At 37.6% G+C, this 20318-nt stretch overlaps 1 protein-coding gene and 1 long non-coding RNA gene across 3 annotated transcripts; one reads left to right on the top strand and one right to left on the bottom strand.

Annotated features, from left to right (window-relative positions):
* Positions 1–1141: 1141 nt before the first annotated feature.
* On the top strand, positions 1142–3887 carry LOC141282201 (uncharacterized). The gene is made up of 2 exons (XR_012336728.1): positions 1142–1966; positions 2305–3887. It is a non-coding gene; the product is annotated as an uncharacterized lncRNA (long non-coding RNA).
* On the bottom strand, positions 1959–20313 carry tmem150ab (transmembrane protein 150Ab). 2 transcript variants are annotated; one of them, XM_065284525.2, is made up of 9 exons: positions 20218–20272; positions 16664–16758; positions 11929–12184; positions 10554–10601; positions 10386–10472; positions 10200–10267; positions 8542–8669; positions 8278–8455; positions 1959–4772 (listed from the first exon to the last, which is right to left on the bottom strand). In XM_065284525.2, the coding sequence occupies exons 3-9, from the start codon at positions 11991–11993 to the stop codon at positions 4462–4464; spliced, it is 885 nt and encodes a 294-aa protein (XP_065140597.1). In that variant the 5' UTR covers positions 11994–12184; positions 16664–16758; positions 20218–20272; the 3' UTR covers positions 1959–4461. The 2 variants fall into 2 exon arrangements, with proteins under 2 accessions (XP_065140597.1, XP_065140596.1); XM_065284524.2 differs by lacking the exon at positions 16664–16758 and having other exon boundaries at positions 20218–20313.
* Between the last annotated feature and the right edge of the window lie 5 nt (positions 20314–20318).

The raw sequence follows: 20318 nt of genomic DNA on the forward strand, positions 1-20318 counted from the left end.
TTGTGTATCACCCAATACGAGTTAGGCAGAGCACGGGACTGGAAGCTGTTGGCAGACTTGAACAAGAGACTCCGCTTCCACAGCTGAAATTGCAGCCACCAACCTGCAACCAGACATTGTTCTGTGGTCAGCCTCGCTCAAGCTTGTCTACATCATCGACCTCACCATGCCCTGGGAGGGTGCAGTAGAGGAGGCCTATGAACGGAAAAGCTGAGGTAGGCTGAACTTGCAACCAATGCGCAATAAACAAGGCTGGAATGTGGTTGGAAGTAGGTTGCAGAGGTATCGTAGCCTCCTTAACATCCAGGCTACTCCGAGAGATAGGAGTGCGATGAAAAGGCCCATCGACAGGCAGTCAAAGACCTTTCCGTGGCTGCGGAAAAGGGAAGCCAATGGCTGTGGATGAAGAAAAAAGACTCCGCCTGGGCTTTAAGTGAGTTGATGGCACCTAGTGAGTGAACCTGGAATGCTGGGATTCACTGCTGAACCCTCTGGAGGTGTTGTGGACCTATCAGCGAAACACCCAGGAAGGAGAGCGCCCACTTGACAACCCAAAGGGTGCCATCATTCAATTGACCATCCCACGAAGTCACAACGATGCAATAGACCGGTGTTGTTGGGTAATTGCGGTAGTTTGCCACCGTTTGCCACTGAACCTGCATTAACGAGGACAGTGGGGCTTCTGGCCTTAGTCAAACGGGTTGGTCTGTATGGTCGGGTTGTGGTGAGATTGGGCCGTTAGAGACTGAGGTTAGGTCATGTCAAGTGTTTATGCACTGAGTTCCCCCGGATTTCCACCGACTGCGGAACGCAGGGCGGAGCCATGACTTTATCGCGTGATCATACTTGAATTTGCGAGAACTCGTGTTTTTTATTAAATCTTTGCAATACAAACATTACAAACACACACAAATAAAGTCATTAATACAGAAACAACAAATAATAGACAGGAAAAGAGCCAGGGGGAGTTTCAAATAAATACATTAAAGATAGAGAATAAATAAATGTTTTAGCAGCCTTCTTATTTTAAAAATTTTGGATGGATTTGATGTACTGCTCTGTCTACGCGAGATCTCGTGTTGTGATCTAGGCTGGTTTGTTAAAACGTCATAATTCAATGGCATAATGGTCAGAGACAGAACTAGGTATCGCGCGATCATCACGTGAATTTGCGAGACCTCATGGGTCCTCGTCACTTCAGCACGCAGCCGCTCTGCAACAAATACGGAACTGGTGGGTATTGACGGACGGCGGAATGCGGAGCCGTAATGCAGCGGAGCTGATCTGCAGCCACTCCGCAGTGGAAATCCGGGGTTATGAGAAAGAAGCAACCTCAGGAGATGGAAGGGCTGAGGAGTAGTGTGGCAGAGGGTCACTCAATTAACTATCCCACAGAGTCTCATCGGTGCCTCCAGTATGCATTAAGGGATATCAACATCAAGTCCTATACAACAGATCTTTCAGCATTTTCTAATTTAATACAACTGTTAACTTTAGTTAATGCACCATAAAACAACACGATTAGCTGTATTGGCATTAACTAACACTATCAAAGATTAGTAAGGGCTGAAAAACTATGTTGATCATTGTTTATTCATGTTAGCCAATGGATTTACTAATGTCAACAAAACCATTTCATGTGTTTGCCTAAAAATACCAACACATGCACAGCAGGAAAAAATCTTGAGATTAGTTCAATATGTGTCAAATTTAATGAGTAAATAGCAGGTCGGCACTTCATTGTGTCTGAAAATTTATTTATTTCGCCACTCATTGGCGACAGACAAATAGCAAGCTGTTAAAATGGTCATCTTAATTCTGTATTAAACATGATAGAGCTGTACTGTAAACAGTTGGATACTGCCCGCAAACAACTTTTGTAGCAAACAGTGTCTTGTAAATTAAGCTACAAGGTTTAATTCAAAACAAACCCTTGTTAAAGGTAAGAAAACATGCAGATTAAGGAGTTATAACTCAAAACATTAAGTTGCAGTATGAACTATAATACGTTAGTAAATTTGATTAATTTCCATTTCACATTCATCAGAAAATATGTTGCTATTGTGATGATATCGAATTAGCTGTTGGAAAATCAGTTTGACAAAAGTAAAAAGTGATTGGGGTCGTATTCAAATAGCTGCTTCGATGGTTTCAATTGATACATTAAGGACTGTAAGGAGAAGCACCTCTGTATGAAAACTCAAATGAAAAGATGATATTATCTACATAATCAATTGGTGCGTAATGAAGCAGTAGGTATCAAAGCAGTAAATAACAGAACAGAAACAACATAAATAGCTTCAGTTTAAATGCATTCATAAACTGTGTATCTGAGCTCCTTTAGGAACTCTCAACATTTTCTCTCACCACAGTATGATTTTCATGGAGGTATACTTGTTTGCAAGTACTTTAACAAAGTTGAAAATTGCATCATTTCATTGTCTGGCATTACAATAAAAGAAACAAATAGAACACATAACCAACAATTGTTGGTTTTCTATAACATGTATCAATATAACACATACAGCATTTCTTCCAAATGAGCAATATTTTAAAACTAAATTACTGTGTGTAATCAAAATACAGCTTATTATAGAGGATTTCACATTTCGGGACCACTAAATAAAAAAAATATCCAGGCATCCCCTTTAGTGCACAACATCATTTCCATTCTATTTTGATATCTTTTCTAAGTATTCCATATGTTACAAAATGACATGTCCAGGAAGAACAGTGTTAACAGTGCGATGCGATGCTGAATGCAGCAGCCTTCATTTCATTATTAATTAGGCCCTGCCTTCAGTGCAATACTCACATTTTATGCATCATTACGCTGACCTAAAGACATTCATTTACAAGCAGCTTTGTAAAGCAATTGCTCTATATCTTCACAAAAAAAGTAATATTTTAAAAAACAACCTCTAAATTGAAAGGAATTGTGATTAAGATCTCTGAGAAGTTCAAAACTCAGAAGCATATGTGACCTTGCCTGTGAAAATCCAGCTAGTCATTGTGTGGTGATTTTCTAAATAAAATCATTGCAACCTTGATATCTTTAAGGTCATGTCAAAGATTAAAATCAATGACTGAAAAATCTTTCATGCTCCAAATCTCATAATTAAATAGAGATTTCAGCGTGGATTTCACAGTCAGGGTCACATATTTTCATATTATCTGATGATGAACTTCTTGATGAAAGTACAATGAATATTATCATAAGCCTAAAGAATTAAAAACTTAAACAATTTAATAACTGACATACATAGAAAACATTTGCTTTTTGTGTTTAAAAAAATGACCTCTTTTGAACAATACCTGGGATGCAACAGATCCACGCAGGCAGTTTTTGGATGAAGCATAATGTATAGCAACTGGCTGATGCCATACAGTCAAAAAAGTTTACCAAGATTGGCAAAAGCTTTGTAAAGTTACATAAATCTGTGTTTTCATGTAAATCTTTTATCAAACAGCTTAAACCTGAATAGTTACAACCACATTCTGTCTAGAACTGTAAGACAGGCAGTCCATAGCACCTAACATAATCTCACAAACCTAATACAAAAACACTGTGAGTGATGGATGGAATGAATACAATATCAACAGATCAATTGCATCTCAGGTATGACAATCGGTGAGGTACTTCACTGCAACCACAACTATTGGCATCAATGGGTGGTTAAGCTGGACTAACAATATCTCTATTGCTACATTTATGGTTTGTCCTCTGCCTTGACCTATGATCCAATCACAGTTCCTACAGATTAGAAAGGTGAAAGAGGGTTGGATACGTTAAGCCATTTATCTTCTTTGTCTGGCCAAGTGTCTTGATGTTGCTGGCAGATCTGTGCCAGATTTAGGGCCATTTAATCTGACAGGAATTTTACAGTGGAGTTATTGGACCTTATGAATGAAACACAAGTGAATTTCTGTATCAGCCGTTATGAGCGACAGTGACTCCTGGCGATGCAATAAAATTGAGGAAGGACACATGGTGAGACTACAACCAATGAGTGTTCAGACATAACAGAAAATGTGATTGGCTTCTTGATGCAGATGGATACTGCAGTCAGAAAAAAAATGCTGAAGCGTCCCAACAGTATTTAGAATTTTCGACTTTTTGAATAGCTGTCAATGTTTCAATGCACCTTTAGAAATGAGTTATTGCGTAAACACAGCATGAGAAGGATATATATATATATATATATGTATATGTGCTGGTTATGGTGCTCTACATGTTTATGTTGTTTTACACAATGCAAAATACAGTCTCATGCAAAATCCCTTAGTTACGACCAGCAGGTCATTACTATTAGATTAAAATCAACAAGCTTGCAAACTTGCTGTTATCATTCAAAGTAATTCTATATTGCTTGTACCAGTTTTTAATAAATCTGAGACATGGGTGTAATAAGAAAAGGATTGATGTGTTGAGGTCTGATAGAATACTGTTTCGCTTAAGACCTAAAGCATGGCAATGCTTTCTGGCGTACAGTTGAGGTGTGTGGAGGTGCTACTGCCTCCAGGAGACTTTAGGCTGCGGGCACCACAACCCATTGCAACGCCTTTCCCGATACCACCCATGATGACCCCTGACCCCGGGTGGTGATGTTCACTGCGTTTCATTAAGGCTGCCATTATGGTATCGCTGTTGACAGTGCCAAACTCATAGGTGAAGGTGCCATAGTAGACCAAAACCAGCACTGTAAAGACCCATTCACAGATGGCCGCAGCATGTTGTAACACAAAGCTCTCATGGACAAAGAAGATTCCACCTAGGATAGGAAGGATGATGTTAAGGAATTGTAATAATCTGGTTGAAATTAATTACACACTTCCATCAAAGCAACAGTCAGCACCTGACAAGGGCTGCGTCCGAAAGCAGCAACTTATATAGTAGGCAAAAAGCGGTAGGCGAGGCGAGTAGTATGTCTGAATTCATAGCATTCCAAAAACAGTAGGCGAAAAGTACCCAGATGACCTACTACTTCCGGTAAGAGTCTGAAGTGTTCATTCGATGGACACTTTGCTATCCCGTGAACTCCCGGGAGAGGAGTTATCCAACAAAGAAGATGACGGAGGGGCGTTGTTTTATTCAAAAATGCCCAAAAGCGCTAGACCCAGCTCTAATCAAATGCAAATACATATATTAAACAGCTGTCCCTTGTGTTAAAATTGCACTTATTTAACGCCATTCCAGTTAACAACTAACTTGTTATGACGACGTATGTCACGTGATGTTTCAACATGGCGAATTTAGTACGTCAGAATTCATTAATACTATCCATATTCATACTATATAGGCATACCTACAGTCACGGTATTCGATTTCGGACGCAGCCAAGGTCTTGATGGATCAATGAACTAAAAAATCTTTATAGTAAACATTGTCGCTTTTACAGTACATGTTTGTTTTTAATAGGAGTAACACAGTTGTATGTACAGTAAATACTAGAGATGCAATGATCGACCAGCCAGAGACCGGAATTGGACGATTTTACTAATGATCGGCAACCGGTCAGTCTCACGACATTCCAATTCCAAGCCAGTCCTTTTGTAGCCAGTTGCGTAAGCAATAATGTTAAAGCAACAGGCACACTCGCTGTGGAAGTAGCTCCCGACCCATCTAAACGTGATCCGTTTTTCATAAAGACTGAAATCTGAACCGCCCTTGCAGTCCGCCCTTGCAGTCCCCCCATGCCTATATTTATTTCTACCCTGCATCCGCACACGTTGATAATATTCCACCAGTTCACCCACCTGTGCGCAGGACTCTGCTCAGGGGTGCGTTTCCCAAACAACGACATAACTCGCTGCTGAACAACCGAGAATCTAGCCTGTTCTGACTTTTTCCTGAAAATAGTTCAGCATATCCGTTGTTTGAACAATATTGGTTTAACAATATAGTTAAATAATGTCAAGTGGAGTACTAATTAATCTATAAGATCAATTTAATGTCAGATTATTGCTGTTAATAATGTTCATTGCATCCAAACGCTTTTGTTGTTGTGTTTTATTTGCTTAATTTAAAATATTTTATTGATACACACGTTTCATTCTACGTCACTCATCCCAGGGATTCCCCAGGGTCTTAAAACTCATAGCTCTGTGCACATGCACAGTTTTCAAAAATGACGCTTTAATTCTGTTTACAAACTAAAAGACATGAAATAGACTTTGTATATAATAGGGGTGTAACGGTTCAAATTACTTACGGTTCGGTGCGTATCACGGTTTTAGGGTCAAGTTTTTTGGCAAGAAGATCAGTATGTTAACATTTAAACACAGAAGGCAATGTGTGCTGTTTCAGTCTCACCTGCGATCACGTGCTATGAACAACACCCTGGTGATGACGGAGCAAGCGACTCGTCATATTAAATGTATGGCCTTGAGCATACGCCACTCGCGAATTTTACAGTTTTGTCCACGTTGTCTTGAACATCGCTGCTGCAGTTGACTTAAATTAAGCTGGAGGTGCCTCTATTAGCGTCTTTTCTCCCTTCGCTTGCCACGCTAAACGGTCTGCGCGACACACACACCAACACGTGAGGAGGACCAGTGAGGTATGCAACAGATTTTCGAGTTGATTGGACAGATACTCACTACTAAACACACAAAGAGCTTCTTCAGAACCATACATTAGCGGTTTTATGTGTGTTTTTCACCAAACTATATAAGAAAATAAAAAAAAGTTCCCAAACCGTGGGAGGATATCAGGACGATTCGATTCATTACCGAGAACCGTTACACCCCTAGTATATACTTAAAGGGACACTCCACTTTTTTTGAAAATATGCTCATTTTACAGCTCCCCTAGAGTTATACATTTGATTTTTATCATTTTGGAATCTATTCAGCTGATCTCCGGGTCTGGCCATACCACTTTAGCATATTTAGCATAATCTATTGAATTTGATTAGACCATTAGCATTGGAGTTTTGATTTTTTCCTGTTTAAACTTGACTCTTCTGTAGTTACAGATGGAAAATTAAAAGTTGCGATTTTCTAGGCCGATATGGCTAGGAACTATACTCTCATTTTGGCGTCTATGGTCACTTTCTGCTGTAATATCTTCTTTTGTGATCATCAGAAAAAAGAAATTCATAGAGGTTTAAAACAACATGAGGATGAGTAAATGATGAGAGAATTTTCATTTTAAAGTGAACTATCCCTTTAACATAATGACACAAACATAAGCAGATTTTTGGCAGCATGTTGCTTGCCACTTTATAACCGAATAAGCATGGATCCATATACTGACACACACATCTGATGTCTTTCTGTCAATTATAGTTCTTAGAAAGAAAATCAGAATTTGCTAAATTTGGTATCGGCAGGTCACACCTGCAGAAAAATCGGAATTGGCCAAGAAAATTGCAGTCGGTGCATCTTTAGTAAATACATAATTATGTTTGCTTTTAGGGAAAGTAACTAGTACTCATAAGTGACAAGACTAAGATTTATGCAAGACTAAAGTTCTATCTTTTTGAACAGGAACAGATATCGCTAAAATCACGTATTACAGTGACCACTTCATTAAAGGTAAGCTCTATTATAAAGGTATACATCTGATATATTGATCACTGTATTTTTAGCCATAAATCATATCTTTTTGTAATTTTCTTACCTAGATTGTTGTTGCGTACTGAGGCAACCAACTACAGTAATAAGTTTTACTAACTGCTAAAGTTAGCTAACCAGTCATGTGAAAACGCAATGTTTGCGAATCCTTTTGGACCTTTATTAGATTATTTGTTATACTAAGGAGCGGTTTCCAAACTGAAAACAACTTGCACTGACATATCTTAAAATATATCAGTGCCCTTTGTTTTGCCTCAAAATGCACACAAGTAATGTTTTTAGACAGGCATGTTTGTTAAAACTAGGTATATTTCCTAATTACACGAAGGCCTTGTCCTGGTTTAAGCTAATCCCTTTTTCAGTAATGCTAAGGGATAAATATAATTCGGGTGCCAGTATAATGCAAGGAATTTTCCACGAAATACATATAAAACATAGCCAAAGAGGAGGTCTGGCATTAATCTGATGCATTTTAGTCACTTTAAAATATGGAATCGGATGGTGTTTATAATCTTAAAACGCTGAGAACTTGGTGTCAAAAACACGTGACTGAAAACTATCAATAGCAGTGCTCAAGCCTGTTATACTGTATACAATATCTTTGTTTATACCACAGCTCACTACCCCACAATCATTATTGTATACAACACAAATGACAACTGCAATTTAGAAACACTCATGAATTCTTGGTAAGGATACTGAGAACAAGTGATATCAGAGCTCCAGCTGAGAGAGCGACACGCACATGAGCCATCCAATAGTCCAGCATGGTCTCTGCTATACGGTACGTCAAAATGCACTGCAGGCACACAAACAGCAGACCTGCTGGAAACGCCACACCAGCTCCCACATAGTGAAGAGTCTTGGCATGATCAACCTAAAGGACAACAAAGAGCGGAACTATAATATAATTTACATTTTTATATCATGAGCTAAGGCTATTATTCAGATTTGCCTGCTGACCTGAAAGTTGCCCACCATGACCAGGCCAAGAGCATTAATGCTCCCAGATACCAAAGCACTTGTGTTGGTCCAGCAGTGATGGCTATGCTCAATCACTTGAGCATAACGCAGCATGCACACCATAACCACTGCAGAGACAGAATGTAAGGAAGGAAGGAGAGAAGAACAGTAAGTAAGATGAACATATGTTCATTTGTCTAGAAAGGTTCGGTTAACATGACTATGGTCATTATGAAGGAAAATATATTTTAGAAACACAAATAGATTAGTGTCCTTTAATATTAAAAAAATCACACTTCACTTTTGGCATGCATTTTTAAAAAAATAATAAAAATAGAAATTATAAAAAATAAAATAAACTGAAAATAAAATAATGAAAATTCTTTCAAGTGATAATGCACTGTCACTGTCAAAATGAAAGATAAATAACTTGAGAAACCTAAAAATATAGTTTGTCATGTAATTTACATGTTCTTTAGTTTGAAAACAGCTGGTAAATAAAAAGTTAAAGGGGCGGTTTCCCAGACAAGCCATACCCTAGTCCCGGACTAAAATACACGTTTAATTTAAAAACTTTTTGCACTGACATATCTTAACATATTTCAGTGCTATTGTTTTGTCCCAAGATCGTACCAGTAATTATTTTTGGTAAGCTATGTTTGTAAAAACTACTTCAATGTCCTAATATAACTAAGGCCTAGTTCTGGAATAATCTAAACCCTGTCCAGGAATCCATCCCATAGAGTTTTAGGTGTATCAATTTGTATTAACACATTGAAATTGTAGGACAAGATGCATTGAAGTGTTAGTAAAGGGAAAATGTTTAACTTTTCCAATAGACGCACACAGTAATGTCACTATATTTGCTATAATCATTACTAATGTTAATGTTTAAGGTAGGATTACATGTTTAGGGACTTATTTCAGAGGTATGTTTCTGCATTTTCTTACAATCTTTAGTAAAAAAATAAAACAATTGAAAAATAAATGAAAATCTGTAGTTAACATTGTATACATTCATTTTACACAGTATCATTAGGAGTATAAGTGACCTCTCCTTCTGAAACAGGCTTGACTTACCCCACTGTCTCGGGCTTAACATACCCCCCATTCTGAAACGGAAAACCCTCATTTTAGGGTTAACATACTCAGAGTTTTCCCCTAATCTCCTTTCAGAAACAGACCCCTGATTTAACTTATCAGCTTGCCATGGCTGCTACTCCCTTTATTAAAAAACAGGGCGCGACAGAAACTTTTGAATCTGCCATTATGGACCAACTGATTTCTGAACAGTATCTAAACAGCATTCTAATATCAAAGATATCTCGGTCTTAAATCAGGAATCTATCTGTCTTATACAAACCTCCGTAAATGCTCTAAAAGAAACGGTGGATGTCATTCAAAGCCACTTGGCCATGACGAAATCCCTACATTTTATCAATGAAATGATCAACATCATTTTATTTTTCACTTTGACAGGGATGATGCATTGTCACACAAATCATTTCATTTCATTTTCAACTTGGGCACATATTTTGCAAGGTTTTCTATAATGAAATTAATCTGGTTTTAATGGTTTTCATTTGTATCATTTAAATGAATTATTTCAAATTATCAAGATAATATCTTCCATGCATGACCGTTTACATTAGTCTTACCCATGAAAGCCCCAACATTGCCAATCAAACTGAAGAGACAGCTCTCTGGTGGATAGCAACCACATTTACTGTCAAAGAAAACAAAATAAAATCATCACGAGTGGGTGCAAAGCAGAATGTAAAAGAAGAATCGCATTATAGTCATGTTGTGGTATGACTGAGAAATTTACAGCAACAAACAATAACCTGATAAGCGGGATGTCTTGAAGAGTGCAGCAGGTTTTTGGAAAGCCCCTCTTCGCTGTTTCCTCTGTACATGTCAAATTGTATGACCTACAATACACAGAACTAAGCATATAATACTGTATAAAATACACATGACGACGACTGATTAAGATTTGGCATTCAACTTACCAGTTCTCAACAGGACAGACATGATGGTTCATTACTGCCATGGCATAACTACAATTCAGACATAAATGATCAGGAATGTTAATGCAAAGCTATACTGTGATTTCAGCTCATCAAAGCCTGGAACTGAACCAACAATGTTTGAGCTAGTAGTAGTCCATTATCTATTGAACCAACACCAGCTAGAAAAAAAAAAATCCTGTTCTGGTACAATATTACAATGATGTATCAGACAGTCCCTTACATTAAATGAACAGCTGTTTCATTTTAGTAACCACATTTTTTTTTGTAGTAAAATCAAAGTAACCACAAATTTACTATGATATTACAATATCCCTAGTGTAAAGGAATATACACCAACTGGTAGTGATCAATTTTCATAGTATTTCAGGGAACTCTTAAAAAATTATTGGTACCAATGTATTATAGTTATTACTATAGTTTAGGTCGAAATAATCATGTTGTTACCATGAAACCATAGCAAAACACCATAATATGTCAATTAGAAAAAAGTACCCCGGTTACAGTATAAACACATGTATGGTTAAATAAATTAACACTGGGAATGTAAAAATAAAAAAGTTTTAATAAACTTAAAAAAATAATAATAATAATCGGAGGCTAATGGAAACCCATTCTATTAATGCTGCAGCGAGGTAAACATGATAAACAATCTTCAATGAGTAGATCAGAATAAAGGCAATCTGAGAGGTAAGAATGTGTAACTGGGGAATAAAAATTCTCAAATTAAAAACTTAAAAAGTTACCATAGTATTTACTATAGTAAACTGTAGTAATATTTCATGACAACCATTTTAAGAACGTAAAACATAATGGCGGCCTCCAAAGGTTAAAATTAGTGTTACATGTTGGGTTTTTAAAGTAATAAAAATATTTTATTATTGCTGTCAAATGATTCATCGCGATTAATCACATACATAATAAAAGATTGTGTTTGCATAATATATATGTGTGTGTGTGTCCTATGTGTAATTATGAATAAATATATAAACACACACATTAAGATTTATATAATAATATATGTGTGTGTCCTGTGTGTAATTAATATGTGTATGTGTACACACACATATATTATGCAAACATAAACTTTTATTTTGTATGCGATTAATCATGATTAATTGTTTGACAGCCTAAATTGTTTTTATTACTGGAAGGCAAATTTAAAGTATTAAAGCATACAAGTCTTTATAGTTGGGGTATCTATTAATAACGATTAATAACTTTTTGATCACATAAGTCACAGCTTTATAATAAATATTTACTGTTTTACTCCCTAGTAAACATGTATTTATTTTTACACATACATCATCCTACTTTTGACATTTGAATATCACAATATTAAAAATAAAATATTTACACAATCCATATCCCAGTGATGGAGAAGGCAGACAGGCTGACAGGCAAAACAATCCAGGCAGTCATTGGTCAGTCTGTGCAAGGCCTGCGACCCCAGCATGAGGGTGTGCAGGACTGGGGTTATGGAAACACGATGAAAGACCCCAGCAGGTGAAGCCATGCAGTGCAGGGATGTGAGGACCAGCGGGGCAAAGCGATGCTCCTTTGGCTACATCTGTAGTCCCTCGGATTCTCAACAGCTAATGGGAAGTTGGGAACTAGTGAAGAAATAGGGACATTGTTAACCCTTGTGCCTTGTTCCAATTCACTACCCTTTCGTGTTGTTAGCGGCCAAAAAAGGCCACTAAATTAAAAGGCTGTAAAAATGTATCAGATTAATATTTTTTTCAAATTTTTTTGCATAAATCTGTTAATCAACCTCAGAACTGATCAAAACTACCAAATGTTTCCAAAAATTTCATGATTTTAACTCTTTAATTGCCAAGCTCATAAGTGATGCCACTGATTTGAGAAAAAAAAAAACACAAAATCACTGATTTTCAATATAAAAAGTGATTGTGGACTGAATTTTTTTTCACCCTTTTCACAGTCTTGGGCATGCCAAAAATTGGTAAAAACATTGGCTTTGATGCATTTTTAGTTTTTGTGCAGCATCAGATTAAAATTTTTTCTCCCTCATTTATTGTTTGTGGCCATTTTTTCCCCATTGACTTCCATTATAACAACATTTTTTGATTGCAGAGCCATGACACCTTATTACCATGCATTTTTGATTCTTTGTGGTTTTAGTTTTTGCAAAGAGGTAAAATTTGTCATTTTTACTGTTGATCACCATGTGGCACAATTAACCCTTTAGTAGCCTGTGCAAAAAAAAGAGCTTGAATTCTGGATTGTACATTGAGTTATATGGACTATAACAGCATATTAGAGAGAGAGAGAGAGTGTGTGTGTGTGTGTGTGTGTGTGTGTGTGTGTGTGTGTGTGTGCGTGCGTGCTTGCATGTGTGTGCGTCTGTGTGGAAAAATCTGTAAAAAATCTTCTCTTCATCAGATTTATTAACAACATTTATTATGAACCAAAATGCAAAAACAACTTCAAATAAACTGAACAATGAAGCAAGAGTAGAGGATGGATGGAGAACTAAACAATCAAACTAATTTTTTGGTGTGTATATGTGTACGTGTGTGTGTTCAGTCTTTTTAGCAGGACTTGCAGCATATTACTTGGTGCTCTCTGCAAGTGTGTCTACCACAACGGATACAAATGCTGACTGTTCTTTTTTTGGTTCTGTACACCACTTGCATGTTCCCCTCTTCACTCCTGAGCTGCTGGTGCCTGCTGGTGTCTGTGGATTTGTGTCTAGAGGGACAGCTACAGGAGACTAAATCCCTCTCACCAGTGCAGCACTAACTGGTGCGCGAGGGAGGTGCTCTCTCCTCAATACTAACACTAACCCTACACACACACACACACACACACACACACACGTACACACACACACTCGTACACACACTCGTACACACACAATGGTTTTATAGTCCATATAACTCAATGTACAGACCAGAATTTATGCTCTGTTTTTTTGCACAGGCTACTAAAGGGTTAATGGTGCCACATGGTGATCAACAGTAAAAATGACAAATTTTACCTCTTTGCAAAAGGAAAAGGCACAAAGAATCAAGAATGCATGGTTATAAGGTGTCATGGCTCAGCAATCAAAAAATGTTGTTATAATGGAAGTCAATGGGGAAAAAATGGCCACAAACAATAAATGAGGGAGAAAAAAATTTAATCTGATGCTGCACAAAAACTAAAAATGCATCAAAGCCAATGTTTTTACCAATCTTTGGCATGCCCAAGACTGTAAAAAAGGTAAAAGAAAATCCAGTCCACAGTCACGTTTTATATTGAAAATCTGTCATTTTGTGTGTTTTTTTCCCCCAAATCAGTGACACTACTTATTAACTTGGCAATGAAAGAGTTAAAATCATGGAATTTTTGCAAACATTTGGTAGTTTTGATCAGTACTGAGGTTGATTAACAGATTTATGCAAAAAAAATGTGAAAAAAATTTCATCCGATAAATTTTTACAGCAGTTTAATTTAGTGGCCTTTTTTGGCCGCTAACAACACGTAAGGGTAGTAAATTTGCCCACGGTATATTGATAAGTTTTTGAAAAATTTCAAAGCATTTTCTTAAAATATGTGTAAATATAAGATTTGTCACCAAAAATCATTCCATTTGCTGAAACACAGAGAAAGTTGTGGCCAAATTAAGACAAAAAAATTGCAAAAATGGCCAAAAATGGCCCCAACAACACATAAGGGTTAAAAGGATAGTTTACCCAAAAGTGAAGTATGTCATTATTTACTCAGGATGTACCTACATAGTACTTAACTACTGAACCATACCCTAGTGCGATTGTCCCCCTCCCCACTCCCCTGCTGGCCTGCACTCACACTAGACCAGGGGTTTTCAAACTTTTTGTGTGTGTGGACCACTATTTGTAATCAAGAATTTTCGCAGACCACCTTATAATACTCATAATAAAATATGTCTACACAAAGTCCTGAATTTATCTGCACTTCTAAATAGGCTTACTAGCACTAAAATTATAACTGGTCATCACATCATTACCACAGATTCTTAAAACATATTCTTAAAAAATATATTTTTCTTAATAAAATATATTCTTTAAGATTTTATTTTGCCTATACACGCACCACCTGCAGTACCCTCACAGACCACTAGTGGTCCGCGGACCACAGTTTGGGAATGGCCGCAATAGACTTTACGATCCGGACCCAAGAATGCTCACGTCATTGTGATGTGAATATTTTGAAGAAAACTGGAAGATATGCATGCTCTCTCATTAGAGACAGCACAAAATTTCATTGAAATCATACGTTTGTGATTAGGTGCATTTGACTTCATATGACGCTGCAAAGACCGAGAGCGAATCTCGATTTTTACTTTTTTTGAAAGCAAAAAAAAAAAAAAAATGCTATGCCTAGACTTTTATGAAATATAATATCTGACCTTGAACCTGGAGATGCCCTGCCATGTTAGTCGTGCTCATCTTTGCGCATCATAACAGCATATGAAAAGTTTTTCCTCTGACAGTAATTTCTTCATGCTTTAAAATGTAATCTTGAATGTAACGGTATACCCTTTCCACACTTAATATACTGCCTCCATTCAATTGCACTAACTCGGACCATAGAAACAAACTTATCCTTACCAGAGACCTGCTCTGCAAGTGTACCAGGGTATAATTAAGTGTAGTGAACCCATGTACAATATGGAACGATCACACTAGTTAAACGACTAGACTTTGGGGGTCAAACATACTTATGTTTGTGTATGGTTTGGTATTCATAATCTGCATTCCCGTGACTGTTCCAGTTCCACAGGACCTGATAAGGATTCTTGCAGCGCAGGTAGGGATGGGCAAAAAAATCAATCTAGATTTTTTTCAGAGCATTTGACCAATTTACAATATTTTTTCTAGTCCTTTTTAAAACATAAGTACAACAATCTTGCAGTAACATTCTCTTTCCAATTACATTATTTTTATAAGATATAAAAAAATCTGGTTAAAGAAATTTAGGGCCCTGTCATACCCCTACGCCATGCGGGACACAAGTGTCTTTTGCTAGTTTGAACCAGGCGCAATTATCATTTTCATGTTTAGTGCCACGTATTTAAATAGCAAATGCATTTGTCCTCAATTTTCCACCCATGGCCGTTCTTGTCTGAAAACGAGGTGTGTTCAGGTGCATTGTTGGCATGTTGCTATTTTGAGGCAACTAAAATAGACTACGCCATTGACCAACTTAAACCTGGTCTATAGTGTAAAGTCAATGGCGCAATATTGTTTTTATTTAAAGGGGCGGTGATTTTGTCGATTTTATTGTTTTATGCTGTTGTCTGAGGTCTACTTATGATGTTCGCGTAGTTTTTACATTCAAAAACATCAAAAACAATAGGTTATACGCTATTTTGTAACATGGATTGGTTGCTCTCAGGAGAAAAGCTTCGTTTGAAGGGACGGGCCGCATTGAAGACCTGGACGTAAACACCCACTGCTATGATTGGACGGCTTCATACCCCGTCATTACATGTGGGGAAATGTTATAAAAACATTAATGTGTGAAAATAGCAGCTGAACACATATATGTTTGACCCACAAAAGATTCTGGGTGCTAAAGATGATACACATAAATGACAATACGTATAGTAAAGTAGAAACAAAACTTTAAACTCGACGTGACTAAAGTACCGTAAACAACACAGTAAGCGCGCATCAGATTCTAAACTGCGGCTGATAAGCTCTTATCAATAACTTTGTATATTTCTATTGTGCTTGTGAGGTTGCTCTTAGATACACGTAACGTTACATACCACAGTTATATGATAAAAAAAGCTTTGTTAAGTGTTTGACCGTTCAAACGCAACTTGCCTAAATTACCGTATACAACACAGTAAGCGGGCATCATAATCTAAATTGCGGCTGATAAGTCCTTCCTTATCACTAACTTTGCATATTTCTACCGTTAAATTACAATCGTATTGTTAAGTGTTGCACCTTTATTAATCGTTTAATGTTTTTAGTAAATTAAAACAGTCAAACATACGTGTTTATACATGGATGTTACAACAGGACATATCAAGCGATCTCTTCTAACAAAGCAATAGTGAAACGCAGTAACTTAAATAAAGTAAAATGTCCTACTTGCTGTGTCATTTTCGGCAGATCCAATATTAGTGGTGCTTTTAATCACAGTCTCTCTGCAAATCCAGCAACGACTTGCTTCTTTACAAGTGAATCTGCACAGTACACAAGGTAATCAAACACTCCCACGCGAGCTGGAACTTCTTAAAAACAACCTTTATCCACGCATTCCTAATGTTATTTTCCGAGCCTCCGAATTAAAGTATTCAGCTTCTGTGTTGTTCCCACGCGGTTCTTCCACAACCCAATACTTTGTTACCATGGTTACTCTATCATAACAGATCACCACGTCAAAATAAAAGTCTCTCAGAAAAAAGGTTTTTAAAAGTCATTTTGGTTACATTTGGCAATCTTTAAAGACATGTTTATTGATTGTTGAGACACACGTGTCACGCGAAGCTGTGGGCGGGGCTACAAAAGTGGTCATTGTATTTGGCTATGGGGAGGTGCTTCAATTCTACTTTGACGTCATATTTCTCAGAATTCCACACTTGGTTGTAAAACTGGCTTGGACATTTTCGGTTCTGAAACAACTATGATGACCTCTTATATAACAAAGTATCAAGTTAAAATTGAGTATTTGAATCACCGCTCCTTTAACATATTGTTCATCTGGACTTTCGCTCTCGTGGCCTTAAATTGCACGTGCTCGCTTAGTCTACGAGTCCGTAGGGTGTTCCATGATCCCATCTGTCATTTTTATGCTTCGAAGTGTGCTCATCAGCGCCCCCTATGCCCCCTTGATGCGGTCTTTGGCGAAACCCACACCGCAGCAGGCTTCGCGCACTTTACCAACCCAGAAGTCCTTGCAAAATACTGTAGCAATCAGACCAATCAGATGATGGAAGGGAGGAGTTTCTAGCTTCTCTTCCTATTTCCGGCTTGACGCTCGAGTATGTCCCAAAATACCACTCCGGTGCAACCACGTGGACTCACATCAAGGGTCCCTAAAGTCTGCACAACATAATGTCATCAAAGTGTGGACTCTGAGGAGAACCACAAGTCCGGAGTGTGCCATTTGGGACAGGGCCAAACACTCATTCCTCATTTTTCACAGACGCGTTTTGGCTCAAGAGCACAGAGGCTGAGCCGAGGTGTGTCTGTGGAGTAAACATTTCCTTTTTTCCTCTTTGGGATTATTCACATGTTTGGCCGAGCACTCTCAAAAATAAATAAGAAACTGAGTGAAGCCTGCTTCTATGACACAATTCAACCAACCACCCAAGTACTGTATATGGACAGCGCCGTCCTGGATATATATTTAAAAAATAGATAAGATGCTGCATTAGTTGTATATGTTTCCCAACCAGGGAAGAGACGATGCTAAATTTAATAGGCTACTTTAACTCTTTCGCCGCCATTGACGAGATATCTCGTCAATTAAGAGAAAACGCTTCCCCGCCAATGACGAGATTTTCCGTCTTTCCGCAATACCGCTATTATCCACTTCCGCAACTTATACAACCCGGAAGTAGCGCCTCACGTGAAAGAGAAAGAACTCTGTGTCTGTTTTAAAGATCGCTCTGCATCTGATCTCTATCAAAAGTCCTTCGCAAAAATGGAATTATCTCAGCTTTTTGCTCAAAAGTGGGTGTTTTGGAAGAAACCTCCCATGTTTGAGAGGTGATTACAAGAGAACTAATGAAGGTATGATGAAACGTTTTTTTTTTTTTTTGTTTGAAAGCAGAGGGTCTGTTCTTTCATTTGATATATTGTTTGTTTATATATTTAAAGAAGAAAATTTTCTGGAAGGCATTAAACTTTTGTGAAAATCATGAAAAATGCTGGCGCTGGCTGGCAACTTTTTTTAAAAACGCGGGCGGGGAAAGAGTTAAACGTAGAAAACAACAACACGCAAATACGAAACAATGTGTACATGTCTTTATTGTTGCTGCGTTTTGCCTTAGTTAATACCAATCACGTTGTAATGTTTATAATAGGCTATACGTTCAACATGTAAAGCATCCGATTAGAGAATGTCATTTAGCCTTCATGCAGACAAGAGAAAAGTACAAACATTTAACTCTTTCCCCGCCATTGACGAGTTAACTCGTCAATTAAGAGAAAACGCAAACCCTGCCAATGATGGGTTTTTTATGTGAAAATGTACTGGCTGGACTTCCAGCCTTCACAACCAAACCCCTACAGATGATTCAGAACGCAGCGGCAAGAGGTCTTCAATGAGCCAAAGAGGGTGCAAGTCACTTCTCTCTTTGTCAAGTTACACTGGCTCCCTATAGCAGCTCACATCAAATTTAAAGCTCTGCACCTGGCCTTTAAAACCACCACTGGGTCAGCACCCCCTTACCTTCGCTTGCTTATTACAGCCTTACATACCCTCTCGATCCCTGCGCTCTGTCACCAAGCGATTGCGCCAATGTTTACCACATTTGTAAGTCGCTTTGGACAAAAGCGTCTGCTAAATGACTTAATGTAAATGTATGTCAGGCCAGTCTGATCTGTACAGTGCGAGGTTTTCTGCCGTTTTATGATCGCTGTACACAGCGCAGTATAGCCAAACAGACAAAGCATAGTGTAGTTTTATGATAAACTTCACAAGGTAGTATGCCCGACCAACTTTAAAAATGCGCTCTGTAAATATGTTTAGACCGCTCATTTGCATACTGCCATGGCTGAAACGTTCCTGCATATAGTTCTTTGAAATTGTAATAAAAATGCATTATATTAATCATACTCAATAGTTGATATTATTTTTAGCTAATACTGTACTCAATGGAAACACATCACAGAATACTGTAGCTATGGTAAGTTCAAACATGGCGAAATTCTGATAACATTAAATCTCATTGGTTCTTGCATGTTCACTGAAGGAATATGCTTATGACCAATAATCAGGATACACACCAGAACCAATGATATTTGACAATATTATATAAGAACAACATGATGGCATTTTAATAAAAAAATATTTTTTGTTAAACTAAATGAACTAAGTCATCTAGGATGACATTAGGCGAGTAAATTTTGAGAGAATTTTTGAGAGAACTACTTCTGTAAATAGATTAAATCCATGCTCAATAAAAATATTAAAATTGATGAGGTACCAATAAACTAGCTTGTGCATGTGTTAACTTTGTTAATTAATGAGAAGATACACAATATCATGAACTAATCTTTAGTACAGCAAATTACCGTTAATTATTACCATATAACATTAAAACCAAAACACACAAAGTGAGATGAACTAATCGGTATTAATCTCCCCTTCAGCACGGATCGGCGTAAATATATGTAAACGACAAGACAAGCCAGATAAACGATTAAAGTTATACATATGCAAAATGCAAGTTACAACAGTATTGCATATTTTTTATATTGTTTTATAGAGAACAGATCCGCACCATAAGATAGCTCACGCGCTATCCAGGGGATGCTATTTAAGTAAACAACTTTTTAAACGATTAAAACATTGTAATTTATGTATTGGTTGATCTACACACGCGCCATAGTTGTATGTATCGCGTGTGGAATAACGTACGTTATCGTGTCATTATTGAGAAGGTATGTTTTGATATGTAAAAACCTGATCTTACCGCAGGCCCCGCGGCTCGCGAGCGGATGCTGCTGCTGCTGCTGTATCCCTGTGACTCCGTAAAAGCTGCTGCATCTCAAGCTGAGGTACAACTTGATCAAC

This window comes from Paramisgurnus dabryanus, chromosome 5, assembly GCF_030506205.2.
Source record: "Paramisgurnus dabryanus chromosome 5, PD_genome_1.1, whole genome shotgun sequence".
In the NCBI taxonomy this organism is placed as follows: Eukaryota; Metazoa; Chordata; class Actinopteri; order Cypriniformes; family Cobitidae; genus Paramisgurnus; species Paramisgurnus dabryanus.